The following is a 14,627-nucleotide window of genomic DNA, read 5'->3' on the forward strand; positions in this document are numbered from 1 at the left end:
AGTTCCAGATTCTGACATCATGGAAAGTATGGGATCCATTATACGGAAACCCATTATTCAAAAAGCTCAGAATTACCAAAAGGCCGACTTCCAAAACCGCAGGTCCTCAGCATTCTGGATAACAGGTCACATACCCTTACAAGTAGCAAAACATAGAAAGCTGTGGGTGAAATCCTATAATGGACCTATAAAGTGTGAAGCTGGTCATACATTGCAAGTAAGGTTGCAAAATAAGCTTATCTTTCACCAGTTTGCTCACCTTAACTTTCAGCCAGAAATTGGTCAGGTAGACCCTTCGCAGCGGTTCAGTCGCCCACGATAGATCTCTGCTATCGCAGGCGACTAACTGCTCCAAAATGGCGTTCCACCGGCAACAAGCATTGTCTATTTCTGAAGTCATGACAAGTAGCCACTACTATAGATCTATGTGTCTTCAACCTTAGAGATAATAATTTGCTGAATAATCATAACCACACAGGCTGTGTATTTAGTGCTATATATCAGTGCAATCTGATAATATACATGGGTGGCCAAAATCCACTAACCTGCTAGATCACTTGGCAGAAGTGCTGCCTGTGTATTGGGTGACTTGATACATGCACTTAATCCCATCCCATGATGTCAATCTATATAATCCCAAAGTGGATTTAGAGACATCAGCCTCCCCCTATATAAACCAGGGTGGTGATGCCCCCATTCTAAGACAGCCATGCCTCACCCCACCCAGACCAAGAGTTTACATTCACATTATGGTTGGACTGACATTTGGTATTAATGATACGAAAGAAAGTTGCAGAATATGTAATTAAGTTACAAAAACATTGAGAAAGTATCTGTTTAATGAATGATGCCAATAAGTGCTGAAGACTAATTTTGGCAATGCCTGGTCCAGCATTTTGTAAATACATAACTGATGGGAAGCTGTGGTGCATCAACTGTTCCCCAGTATTTATACAGGTGAGAGTAGCAATTTTGAATGTAACAGGAGGGGTTCAGGGCACTACAGATCCATATTTGAGTTAAGTTTAGGGACTCAACTTTCCATTGCCCTTGTTAAAGGATAATATTCATCTCTATTGGTGATGCATAAGTCAGCCTGAAACCCACAGGCCTGTAAAAACTATTTTTAGGAGTTAGTTTCATGAAGGGTGCAGGACACATTTCAGTGGGGCCCCTCGTCAGTGATGTTGTCTATACTTATCTAAGTGATGTATCTACACATGCTCTATCTACCACCTCTGATCTCATAAGAGTGGTTTTGAAATCTTTTCAAAACTTTAGGGTGGGTTGTCTGCAGGTTGTAAAGGGGTTGTCTGTTTGACAGTAAATAGTAAATGTCTGTGCCTAAAAAAGCTTCTACCAAAGTGTTATTCACAAACAATGTAAATATTTAATCAAATCCAGTATCCAGTTAAATGCATGCTTGCATTTTTTAAAAGCACTAGACCAGTACATGCTAACTACTGATTAGTAGCTACTAGCTAACAGTTACAGGTCCCTAGCAAGTTTTACCTGTTTCAATATGACCTTGTTAGTCTTAATTGGAACTCACTATTTAAAAATAAATAGAATAAATATTTATTGAAAATTCAAATGAATAATGTCTACTGTTATTAGAGATAAATGTAATGAAAATTTACTGCACGTGTCAATTTTATATGATTCTATTCAACATGAGGCCACAGAGCTGGGTTCCATGTTATAGTACATAGTGGTACTGACTGGACAGCTCCTCCTGTTGGAAGCTTGAGCACCTACTAACAGTTACAGTAACAGCAATCGGGTTTTGTGCTTTATTTCCATTGAAACCACTCCCATTTGTTTTTAGTATTTCCCCACCCCCTGGGACAAGATCCTATTTCATAGCACTTTCATTTCCTTTTCTGTGCAAGGAGATGGTATAAAATGAAATTCTAACAAAGGCCTGTCTTGTTTGCATAAAGTCCAGCCCAAGGCCTTCTTCTTGCAGCAATACAAACATGAGCTGCACGAAGCAAACATATACTCTATAAACACTCATGCTTTTTCATTTGCAGTTCCCCTGGTATCAGTACATATTATAGACACAGCCAGAAGCCTGACAAGGGAATACAACATCCATCATGCAAAAGGTTATGCCAGGGCACACTTACAAGTAACATCATAAAAGATGAAGCAGCACAAACCAATTTTTCCAGAGCAAAACCAATTTGTAGAAATGGGAGTATTTTTCAAGTACAGATAAAAGGACAATTAAAACCCATGTGGCTGTACAGCGTAATACACACATATGTGCTTGTATTTGAAACAAATATCCATTTTAGTAGGGTCAGTACAAATGTATTTCTATATATATGTTTGTAGCTGTACTTGAATTGTTGGCAATGGCAGTTATTACTATAATTATTATACTGTAGCTTATTTAAACTTTGCTTTCATTTTCTAATTCCCAATTGGTTGTTATCTGTTTTGGTGCAGTTTAGCACTCTTGTTATCAAATTTGCCCCATTGTCTGCTCTAATTTTAACAATGGTTATGCTTTCTTTTTCCTTTGAATTGCTTCCAACATCATCTTATAGCCCTTTCACACAAGTCACTTCATTGCCAAGTGGGAAATCTCCTCTCTCATGGGCAATAAAGAGCCCAGCAATATCTGCCCCTTCACATAAGTTGGAATCGCCGCATGTAAAACACATGCAGCAACTGGATAACTGCCCAAAAATACAGAAGGAGGCAGTTTTAAGCGATTATCTGAATTCACTGCATGTAATGTGTTTTATAAGCGGCAATTCCAACTATTGTAAAGGGACAGGTATTGTCTGCAAGGGCGCTGTCACACAGGGTGCTTCTTTGTTCAGCAGGAATTCTCCTTTCCCACGGGTGATGGAGTGCCCTGTATGACAGTTCCCTTATGTATTTTTTTATTTTGTATTAAATAAAATCGCAACCCTTAATGTTTTAATTTTAGATAATTTCACACAAAAAAAGGGACAGAGACAAAAATTGCAAGATCTTGGGTGAATATGCACTCCTTATATATATATATGCTATGTCTAATGCCTATTGCTAACACAAAACATGTAAAGCTTTTTTGATGTTCTTTGTTCTTTTCTTTTCTACTTTTTGATGGCTTCAATGCATTCCATTCCTCTCCCTTTGGTAAAAGTCTGGGGGTTGAGCAATCTGACCTCACATACTACAGTGTGAACTCTACTTCTGGTCCAGTGCTAGCATTTGTTTCTTAGGGCAAAGACACATGTGGCTACTAATCCGTGCAGCAAAAAAAAAAAAAAATGCGTGATTAGTGACAGCAACTCCTACACTACCCTATGGTGGGAAAGATGCGCCAACTAATCACCCCATGTGTCTTTGCCCTTAATGTCAGCACAAAACATACTGATGCTTGACCATAAATAATAGCTGCTACTTTTTTTTATAGAAAAACTTAAGACTAATAAGAAATATATCAATAAAGTGCTCTAAAAAAAACCATTGCAATTTATTTGAAATTTTTAAATGAACAAATCTAAAATAAAAGATTGTGAGTAGTAATCTAAGCTTCTAAACTGACTAAAGTGCCTAAAGTTGCTTTTATGGTATCTGTCTATACAGGCTTGCAAATGTTTGGACACTGTCCCTGAAGTTTTTAATTACTAGTCCTATGACTGACCACATCCCCAGTGACATCATTCTATACCCCCTTGACTATAAGGCTATTCTGCCTTTTTCAAAATACGCAAATAATCATTAGTTCACAGGAGCACTTACCAGTCGCAGCATGCACTCTTCAATTTTTAAACAATGACTGAATAAAAATGATTTTTTTTATTTAACAGCTCTTTCTGTTAGTGCTCCGTGTATACATAGCTTTCACAGCACTATTCTGCCTTTTTGTGTGGGGATTATAACACAACAGATGGACTCTGGGAGGTAATAAAAGAGAGCAAATGGCAGTTTAGGCTAGGCTAAAGGTAGCCATACATGGTAAGATGTATGAACTACTACTGACTTGTTTTTTGGGCTCCACAGCAAGACCATTGGACCCCTAAACATATGCAGTTTATGTAACATTAAAAAACATACATAACTTCAATATCAATGACAGCACAGAGCAGGAAGGAGTGTAAGGTTTAAACTCAGGGCAAATTCCACTGCCCCCCCATGAACGGACTATTAATTAGTGCATGAATTAATGAAACTGAACTGCTTATAGACTAACATCAGCTGGTTATATTGCACACAAAAGGGACATGGCCCAAATGTTGGTAATGCGTGCTTGTGTTCATGGGGGGCCACACATAAGTCTAACTTATACAGGGCCCCAAAAGCAGGGGCATTTCTGGGGTCCTTGACACCCTGAGGCGGTATTTTGGATGCTCTCCCCTGCATCGCTAATGCAGAGAGCGCAATCACACTCTTTGCACTAGCAGAACCAAAAAATTGGAATTTGGGTCTTACAGTTACCAGAAGCAGATTTTTGCCAGCCCTGATAACTTGCGGGTTTCTCAACTCGCCTCATGGCAGCAGCACCCCTGGCCCTAAGGTTTCTGATGGCAGCCCTGGGCATATCAGGAAATGATCTGCTGGTTTGGAGACCTTTAGGGCTCTGGCACACGGGGAGATTAGTCACCCGCGACAAAACTCCCTGTTCGCGGGCGACTAATCTCCCCAAGTTGCCTTCACCTGCCATCCCACTGGCGACAATGTAAGTCGCCGGTGGGATGGTACACGCGGCGGCGCGATTTCGCGCAAATCGGCAAAAAAGCCTCGCAAGTCTTTTTCGGCGATTTCCCGAAATCGCGACGCCGCGTGTGCCATCCCACCAGTGGCTTACATTGTTGCCAGTCGGATGGCAGGTGAAGGCAACTCAGGGAGATTAGTCGCCCGCGAACAGGTTGTTTTGTCGCGGGCGACTAATCTCCCCGTGTGCCAGAGCCCTTAGGGTAAAAAACCTACAGAGCGGTTCAGTCCCCTGCGATTGATTTCTGCTATTGCGGACGACTAACCACTCCGAAATGGCTTTCCGCCAGCAACAATAAGGGCAGACACACAGGGCGATTAGTCACTGCGACTTTTATTAATTAACTTAGTTGTGGCGACTTACCACCCATAACGTTCAGTTGCGTCGCCATGACAAATCGTGCGTGGGTCCTTATACCTACAAGATGTATTATTAGTATTATGAGGTCATCTTCCTGTTTTGTTAACTTAATCTTTTTCTCAAGGGACCCAAATTATGTCACAAAATCAATGAAAGGCTAATTCCTACCCCCACCCCTCTCTTTATAACTAAACGCTGTATTCCTTTTGCCCCGCCCCGTACACAACCTGACACGCCCCCAGCTGCTGTTGCCGACAATCTGCCTGTAGCATTTTTTTTTAGGATTTTGATTTTTGCGTTCCATTCAAGGCACTTACTCCACATGGAATTAAATACGCCAGCACTAAATCTTCGCAACTGTATAGATGTAACGAACGCGTCGCATCTGCAGGCCACTAACAGAGTTCGCTCGGCCGCCTCTACCCCCAACACGCTGCAAACTACCACGCCCACCTCCGTTTCTATCGGACCTAATAACCCCGCCCACTACATGTAGCCGCTCCCACCCTACCCCGCCCAGAAGCCGAGCGGCAGATGCTGAAGTTGGAGGGAGAAGGTGGGCAGGCGGGTGTGTGTGGATGAGATGCGGTCGGAGAATTGTGTCGAAGATAATCTGTAGGAGTAGTGCTGGGACCGCGTACTATAGACCATTACCGTGCGTTACACTTGTGCGAGTGTGCGGTCCGGAACAGGCGTGTGTCCTCTCTCCGCTAACCCGTCGCCTGTAGCTCCCACGAAGAAGCGCGGATGGAGGGAACGGGTCGCCGCGAGTCGGTGGGTGGCCAACAGGTAGGTGTCACGTGGGGGGCTGGCCAGTTGGCTGCCCGGGGGTAAGTAACCCGAAGCCGCAGAGACGCACTGCCCAGGGGTTCGTGTGGGGCTGATCTGAGCCATATCCTCATCCTGGAGCTGCAACAGCGTGCGCTTTAGTAGCCGGGACTTCCAGCAGCTGCTGTTGTGCCGCAACTCCCAGTATCCCCTAACAGGACCCACATACACACCCACCCACTTCTGTTCATTACTATGGGATTTTAAGAAGCGTATTTATCAAATAGGGAACTTTAACCCATTGGTAAATACCTTTAAAAATCCCATAGGAATGAGTAGAACATGGGTGAGTTTTGCTGTATTAAACTCACATTTGGATAAATCTGCCCCTCAGTGTAGCAGCAATCAGCCTGTGCTCTATTCCAATAACCCCACAGGGTATTATAGTGAAAGCACTCATAATAATAGATACAGGAGCCTTGTAACTCAGGCCATAATAACATGATAGATCTGCTCAGTAATGGTATATATCTGTTTAACACGTTTCACTCCTGCCTTTATTGTAAATCCCAAGTTGCAGTGTAGCAGTAAATGGGTGGCTCCTCTCATTTGTGGCCTCTGGGTGCTGCATATCCCATAGGTGACACCTAAGTTACTTATCTAGTTATTATGACTGCTCTGCAAATTCTGCCTTGTGTCCTCTTAATGTGGCTGTTATATCATTGAACATGCACTTTATAAGCACTAGTGGTTTTTACTACTTACTCATGGCACTTGTGCTGAATTAAGAGTCCCAGTTCTTTACTTTGCCAAGCCCTCACACCCTCTGCCCTTCACTTTTTACATAGGTTTATTGGCTGCTTCACTCTGTCCTTGGGGCCTACTTAGTGCCTTGGGCATCAATGTTATGGTGACCCATGCGTTCCCTGTGTTACATTTCTGCTGCTTACCTTATGGGTAAGAGTTGGATGAGTATATTCTATGGTAGATGTATGGGACTTGCCATTTTCTGAATAAGCCTGTAATGTAACACAGCACTGATCCAGGAACTAGCTGCTATTTTTTAAAATGAAATTTATTCAATTTGCTGCAGGTCAGAAATAGCAGGAGCAGCTGTTTTACTTCCCTTTATGTACAGAGATGAACTTGATGGACATATCTTTGTTTTGGATCTTAAATAGCATTATGATTATGTTAGGAATGAAATGGGCTGTTGGCCCTCTGGGCTTATATGCAGTAAGCTCATGTGGGGCCCTTGACACACTGATCAGTTCAGGGGCCCCAGGAATGGCTGCACTCAGTATTATAGGAGTTAAAGGCCACCACAGAATCTCTATACAGAGTGGAGAACATTGAATACTTAAATTAGTCGTGACGGGGGAAACAAACGTGAGTGCTTAGATATAATATTGCCCATTGTTAGAAGGAAATAACATCAAAGAATCTGAAGCTGCCAACTCCTAACAATTCTTCTTTCACTGTTTAGGAGCTCCAGGCTTCTCCACACTGAGCTGGTATAACTGGTTCTTAGCTCCCCTGCTCCGCTTTATATTCTTGATCTGATCATCAAACTGATTCTGTACAGAGACCTTGTGTGCATGCACCGTAATATACTCATTGGCCAAGCAAGGCCCAATATGCATTGTCATCTGAAAAGAGAACTGTCTCATCTATGTGAGCTGTCTTATTTTCTGATGGGAGTGACAGCATGTTGTGTTGCTGTTTCAGATTGGTGGTAACTGCAACTGATGGGTTTGCGGTTAGTTGATGCAAAATTGGCTGGAGTCCCCCCCCCACCTCCCCTGACCTCACCCAGGCTGCAGTAAAGTCTCTGCTTCCCATGACAGGAACTTGAGCGATGTGCGGCTGCCTATTCAGCTGTTCAGTGAATATGGGCAGTTCTTTTTTTTTTCCCCTCTTCTGGCTTCTCTCATTGTTGTTGAATCCTTCGGATGCAAACGGAAACAGAATATAGCACTCAGTGCAGACTGACACCATACCAGGTGGTTGCTACAAAATGGGGATGTTGGCAACAATTTGCCACCTCGCTGTGGGTTTCCCTTCCCCCAAACAACTACTCTTGATGTAAAATTCATATGGTGCATCTGTTCCAAAATTCTTAGTCCACCAATTGCTTTACTGTTGGGCTGCCCAACTATAGGCCAGTGGACCAGATGTGTCCCTCCAAGGGCATTTTTATGGCCTCTCGCTCAAAGGACTTTGGGTTATGTACATCTGGCCCTTGAACACAAGGCATCTAAAAACTAGTGCAGAAGATTTAAGACTGTTTTGTCCAATATGAAATCAGTAATTAATCAGACCCCCCTCCTTTAGCTCTTACCAGTGTAATATAGATTTAGAACCTGTTATCCAGAATGCACGGGACCTGCTGTTTCCCAGATAATGGATCTATCTGTAATTTAGATCCCTATACCTTAAGTAAACTTACTTTTACAGTGAGTTATTAGCAGTTTTGGAAGGGCTGTAACTGTGAGCCAGGTGTTTCAGTACTTAAACAAATTTCCTAGTTGCTGTCTAAGACCTCTAAAATTGCTGAAATTAGGCTCATTTTCAACCATACGTAAGAATCCATTGTTTAATACCCATGACCATACACCTCCCAAACTATTCTGGCTTGTATATAAAGGCAATAAGTGCTTGCTAATACCTGTGTGTAGGTATGAGATCTACCAAGCACAGTTTAATGTGGCAGTGTCAGTCTGTATAATGTTGTTAGGGCAAAGGTGTTGTGTTTGCTCTGGATTGGTTTGGCCAGGTCTAGTCATACTTTACCAACCATTGTGTTGGATAAGAGGGGTGCTGGCTAGGGGACACCCTAACTGTGTTTTTGAAAATTTCCAGATATTCAAAATAAAGTGAATCATTTCTGTTTTGTTTCTCTAATATTGATAATGAATATACGGTAATGATCGTGTACTTTGCACTCCTGGCGAGGTTGCACTTACAAGATATGTGTTCTATGTGTAACTGCACTTCCTGCTTCAGAATTTGGTTGCTACTAGGAATTTCTGCATGTGGCTTTCTCTGAGATGTCCATTTCTTTTGTATTTTCTGTTGAACATCTCTCCCTTTTTTGGTGTTTCCAAGTTAAGGGGTCTTTCCCTATACCAGGGATCCCCAACCTTTTATACCCATGAACCACAGTCAAATCGAAAAAGTGTTGGGGAGCAACACAAGCATTAAAAAGGTTCCTGGAAATATAATTGGCTATTTGGGAGCCCCTATGGGGACTGGCAGCCTATAGAAGGCTCTCTTTGGCTTTACATTGGGTTTATGCAACAAACACTTGCCTCCAAGCCAGGAATGTAAAAATAAGCACCTACTTTGGAGCAACATCCAAGCGGTTGGGGAGCAACATGTTGCTTACGAACCACTGGTTGGGGACCACTGCCCTATACCTTAAAGGAGAAGGAAAGGCTAAGTCACTTGGGGGTGCCAAAATGTTAGGCACCCCCAAGTGACTTAGAGCGCCTACCTTGTACCCCGGGCTGGTGCCCCTGTACGGAGGGAACAGCACCAGCCCGGGGTAGCTGCCGGCGCTTCCTCCTTCCTCCTCGCTTGCGCGCGCATGCGCAGTAGAGTGAAAAGCCGAACTTAAACATTAAAGTCGGCTTTTCACTCTACTGCGCATGCGCCGGCCGGCGGATTTCGCCGGCAGCGCGCAAAGGAAGGAGGAAGCGGTGTCTACAGGTGCCCCGGGCTGGTGCTGTTCCCTCCGTACAGGGGCACCAGCCCGGGGTACAAGGTAGGCGTTCTAAGTCACTTGGGGGTGCCTAACATTTTGGCACCCCCAAGTGACTTAGCCTTTCCTTCTCCTTTAAGTCTACTAAAAAAAATCTTGTAAACATTAATTAAACCCAATATGATTGTTTTGCTCCCAATAATGATTAATTATATCTTAGTTGGGATCAAGTACAAGGTCCTGTTTTATTATTACAGAGAAAAAGGAAATCATTTAAAAAAAAAAAATTCAGCTTTTCCATATCAATTCAGCAGCTTATTGGTTCTAGCAACTATGTTGCTGAAAATCCCATTGGGCAAGGACCACATCAGCAATAATGAGGTCTGCTCCCTATAAATGTGCCTGTTGGGGCCAAAGCACAAGGAAAGTGTAAATAAGATAGCAAGTCCAGGGAAAGCCTGCCAGTGCCCTAGTTGCAGTGAAGGAAAAAGATCCTGCTCTGTTGATTTGCCGAAAACTACAAGAAGGGAAATAACGCTACCCATAATCCGTTGCGTGGCTCTCAAGACCAAGACTGAGAGACTTGATAAGGCGCATATTGTCCTTCTTGTGAGCACACAAAAAAATGCGTATGCGCAGAAGATTGACAAGGACACACAGAGCAACGTGATCACAAACAAAATGGCACACGCGACCTCCTAAAGTAACTATTGCTTTAAATGATTGATTATTCTCTTTCAAGGCAGGTTTTTGATTAAAAAAAGGTAGCCATCTAGGAGAGGGGAATGAGACAAATTAAATTAGCAATTTTGTAAAAGCAGTCTTTCCTTGTCCTTTAAAAGTTGTGGCGACTAATCACTGCATCTGTCTTTGCACTTAGTGGATCTAAGCCCAAAAAATGACTATGTAAACTTACTTTTACAATTAAGGTTAGATAAGTGCTAATACCTGTGTGTAGGTATGAGATCTTCCAAGCACAGTTTAATGTGGAAGTGTCAGTCTGTATAATGTTGTTAGGCCAAAGGTGTTGTGTTTTGCTGTGAATGGGTTTGGCCAGGTGTAGTCATGCTTTACCAAGCATTGTGTTGGATAAGAGGGGTGCTGGCTAGGGGTCACCCTGACTGTGATAATAAAGTTTTGTTTTATTTCTCTCATATTGGCAATAAAGATACGATAATAATTATGTACTTTGCACTCCTGGCGAGGTTGCACTTACAAGATATGTGTTCTATGTGTAACTGCACTTCCTGCTTCAGAATTCGCTTGCTATTAGGAATTTCTGCATGTGGCTTTCTCTGAGATGTCCATTTCTTTTGTTTTTTCTGCTGCACATCTCTCCCTTTTGTGCTGCTCCCACAGGGGCCTAAAATGTGCAGACAAAACCTCTTTCCGAATGATTAGCTGGTGTCCTGTGTTTTCTGCTAATTCATTCAGGCAGAATGTAATGCAGACTCTTTCGTTCATCTGGTTAATTGAAGGAGGCACTCTGTTCCTCCCCCATCCTCTGCACGCTTTGTTATATAGATTGTGGCATGTGTTTTGGAAGCGATACATGTATTATTGCCATTGTTTTATTATCCTTTATATGCATATGTTGCAGTGCTTTAAATAGTTGGTCATTTTCATCAGTTCCTTCCTCATAAAAGCTGACAGTCTAAGGTCCCTATCATATTACACACATTGTGGCCAGTGTTATTAGGAGACTGTTAACCTTCTTGTATGTTTTTGGAGTGTGTGAAAAAGCAGCTCAAGTATTGTAAGAACATACAGACTCCTTGCAGACAGTGCCCTGCCTGGAAATGATCATGACACCCCGGTACTACAAGGCAGAAATGCTAACTAGGGAACCACCATGCTACCTAATACCATTTATAACATTGGATAGGTTAAGTTAAATTCACTTTGTGGTGTTGGTTGTCCTTTAGAACAAAAGCAGAGCTGCTATAAAACGTATAAAGCTTATTTTAAGGTGGCCATAAACTTAACAATTATGATTTTTCTTGCGACCATTGATCGATTCAGCCCTAAATGCAGCTTTCACTGTCCCGCCTGATCGGCAAGGTGACCAATATTCAAGGCTTTTCCTATGTTGGTCGCCTCACCAATCCACCATACACACGCTGAATATCATACAAAACCTTGTTTGGTACAATAATATCGGTGCGCATATGGACAGCTTTAGCCTAAAATAACTCTATCTTTGTTCTTCCCACACATTATTTTTGTGTTCTTGCATTTCTTGAAAATAGGGCCCATTTTGTCCCATATTTCAGTTTATAATCTCTAATTTGTGTTTTGTTTTGTTTTTTTTAAGTTTATTTGTAAAGTAAAGAAATATTCCTTGGGTGGGTTAACTGGAAGACGTTATTTTCTGGCCCAGCAGTTTGAAAACCTATTGTGAGACGTTAGTGGGGAAATAGATGGGTAACTTATCATCTGTCTCTGATCCACAAATACACTGCCCCTTTTTCCATATGATGCCCCATTTTGAATCTTAACAGCTGGTGGAAAATATGATCTCATTTTAGTGGAAGGCTAACAAATGTGACTCTGTGCCCTTTATCAAGCAGTGCAGAGAGTAACCTGAGACCACTTGCTCATCCCCAGGAGAAATGCTATTTATTATTAAAGTCATGTATTCAAATACAGTAATGCCCCTTTATCTATGGCCTGTGTGCTAGGGAACCCACCAGGAGGCCTTTGCCTGCTACTTGCATGCATTTCATAAACTGTACATTGCACAGCAGAAAAATATATTTTTGATTTATTAAAAGGGATAGTATTGCACAATAGATATGCATGGGCTTTTTAAGTAGTCTGGGAATACATGCAAGGCCCTGTTGCAGATAGCCAAATGAAAAGTTAAGTTTTGTAATTTTGAAAATAAAGCAGTATATACTAGATATGGTTATTAAGTCTGCTCTATTTTTATTTTTTTAAGGGTGTGATTAAGAATATTGAGAGGGAACTGGTATGCCCTTCCTGCAAGGAATTATATACCCATCCACTGATCTTGCCCTGTCAGCATAACATTTGCCATAAGTGTCTCAAGGAGCTTCTTTACTTGACTCTTGAGGACTCCACTGATGTCAGTTCAGAAGCATCAACACCTGGAAGCCCACGCATTCGGATGACTTCCCCCAGTGTTGAAAGAATCGACAGACTTGTCAGATCAGGTTTGTATTAATGTTTTATTATAAATATATAGCACAGTATATAAATATCTTTTACACACATAACAGTGACACAGCTTGTTTCACTAGAGGGATCATTTTATGTTTAAAGGAACACCAGCATCTGGGGGACATAAATTGTTATGTTCAAGCTTATTTATGAGCTGTTATTTGGGATAGTAGTTTAGATGCTACTTCAGTGTACTACCCTTGTAACTATAGGTTAAATTCACTAATAGAATTTGTTCATTGGGAGATTTAACTAAACTCCTGCTAAAAGAATTTTCAGTGTTATGATTCTCCCTTCCTGCTTCCTTGGTGCTCCTTCCAATTGTGTTGTAACACAGTGGTTTCCAAAACCATGTTACTCAGGGTTGCAAGCACTGTCCAGGAACACTCCTAGTTTCTGCAGGGGATGCACCTATACCCTGTAGTTATATTTAAAAAGAACTTACAATGTGGTGGTAACATTGAATCAAGTAGTAAGTGCATTGCACCATTTTTCACCTCTTTTGGCCCACAATATTCCCCAGATATTTTAGCAGATAAGGCCTTAAAACAGCGGTTCTCAACTTGTGGGTTCGCGACCCCTTTGGGGGTGAACAACCCTTTTTACAGAGGTTGTCTAAGACCATCGGAAAACACATATTTCCGATGGTCTTAGGAATAATTTTATGGTTGGGGGTCACCACAAAATGGGAAACTGTATTAAAGGGTCGTGGCATTAGGAATGTTGAGAACCACTGCTTTAAAAGATGTGCAGCTACTTGCAGTAATAACATTTACTATAGTACATTGTTTCATTGAGGTCTGTGACACACGGACGCTTCTCTCCAGTGGGTGATGAAGTGCCCAATGATACCTTCTCTGTAACTTTTAGTTTGAATTTGCTGCATTTAAAACATATTATATGCAGCAATGCCTGGTTATCTCCAGTGCGAAATAAGGCGTTTTTGAGCAAGGAATTCTACCACATTCTTTTCAGATCCAGCAGTACAGCTTCTGAAGCATTTCACAAAAATAGCAGCTGGCCATGAGAAAAGGGTTATGTGATCCTTTTAAAATTGTTTTGTAACTTCTTCTTGTAACCCTTTGTTACTTGTTCACCAGCAACTGTCACCTTATATTATGACATTGGAATGAAATGAGCAAATAGCTTATAGGAAGGTGTACACTTACAGCAAGACCACACCCTAACGTTGTGCTTAAATTCTTGCTAATTTTGTATATCTTTATTTTTAAATGTCTGAATTATAAATGTCAATTGCTTTCAGCCTCCCAGCGGAGTTCTCTTGGGCGAAGAGGTAGAGGTGACTTTATTTATATGTTAAATAACATATATTTTATTTATATGTTAATATATTATATTCTTGGGTTTCCTTCGTGTGTGGGTCTTTAATCTTTCTTTGGTTGTAATTTTTCATTCTGTTGGAGAAACATAAAAATTACTGCCAGTGTCATTAAATACAGTACAGGTATGGCAATTTTTTTCATGCAACCATGGGTTTTTCCATAATTTAAATGATCGTAACATGATTATTCTGCACCAATGTGGAATTATGCATCTTATGTAACAAATGCTAGGCACCCTGCAGTGATTGTAATCATTTACCTGGTACCCTGGGCTAGTGCACCTGTGAGCAAGCAATCCTTTTCCTTCCGTTCTCTTTCTTTGAGATCCCAGGGCTGACGCATGTGCAGTAGAGTGAAAAAGCAGGTTTTTTTTTTTTTGGTAAATTTTATATTAAACTCCTGGCTCGGTGCAGTTTTTTGACAAGAGCACTGACCCTGGGTATTGGGTAAGTGATTACAGTTACGGGGGGTGCAGTGATTTAGACTTTACTTTTCCTTTACGTACAATTACAAAAAAACATAATTTTAAAATGGCAAAAATGGGAGGTAG

General features: G+C 41.6%; 1 protein-coding gene across 6 annotated transcripts in view; it reads left to right on the forward strand.

The window, feature by feature from the left end:
- trim36 (tripartite motif containing 36) overlaps positions 1-14,627 on the forward strand; it is a 48,726-nt gene that overhangs the window by 15,158 nt on the left and 18,941 nt on the right. The window contains exons 1-3 of one of the 6 annotated variants that reach the window (XM_012964587.3): positions 5,582-5,869; positions 12,493-12,727; positions 13,999-14,034. In XM_012964587.3, coding sequence (XP_012820041.1) covers positions 5,828-5,869; positions 12,493-12,727; positions 13,999-14,034 — 313 coding nt within the window. In that variant the 5' untranslated portion in view covers positions 5,582-5,827. 6 annotated transcript variants of the gene reach the window in all.

This window comes from Xenopus tropicalis, chromosome 1 (genome assembly GCF_000004195.4).
Source record: "Xenopus tropicalis strain Nigerian chromosome 1, UCB_Xtro_10.0, whole genome shotgun sequence".
NCBI lineage: Eukaryota > Metazoa > Chordata > Amphibia > Anura > Pipidae > Xenopus > Xenopus tropicalis.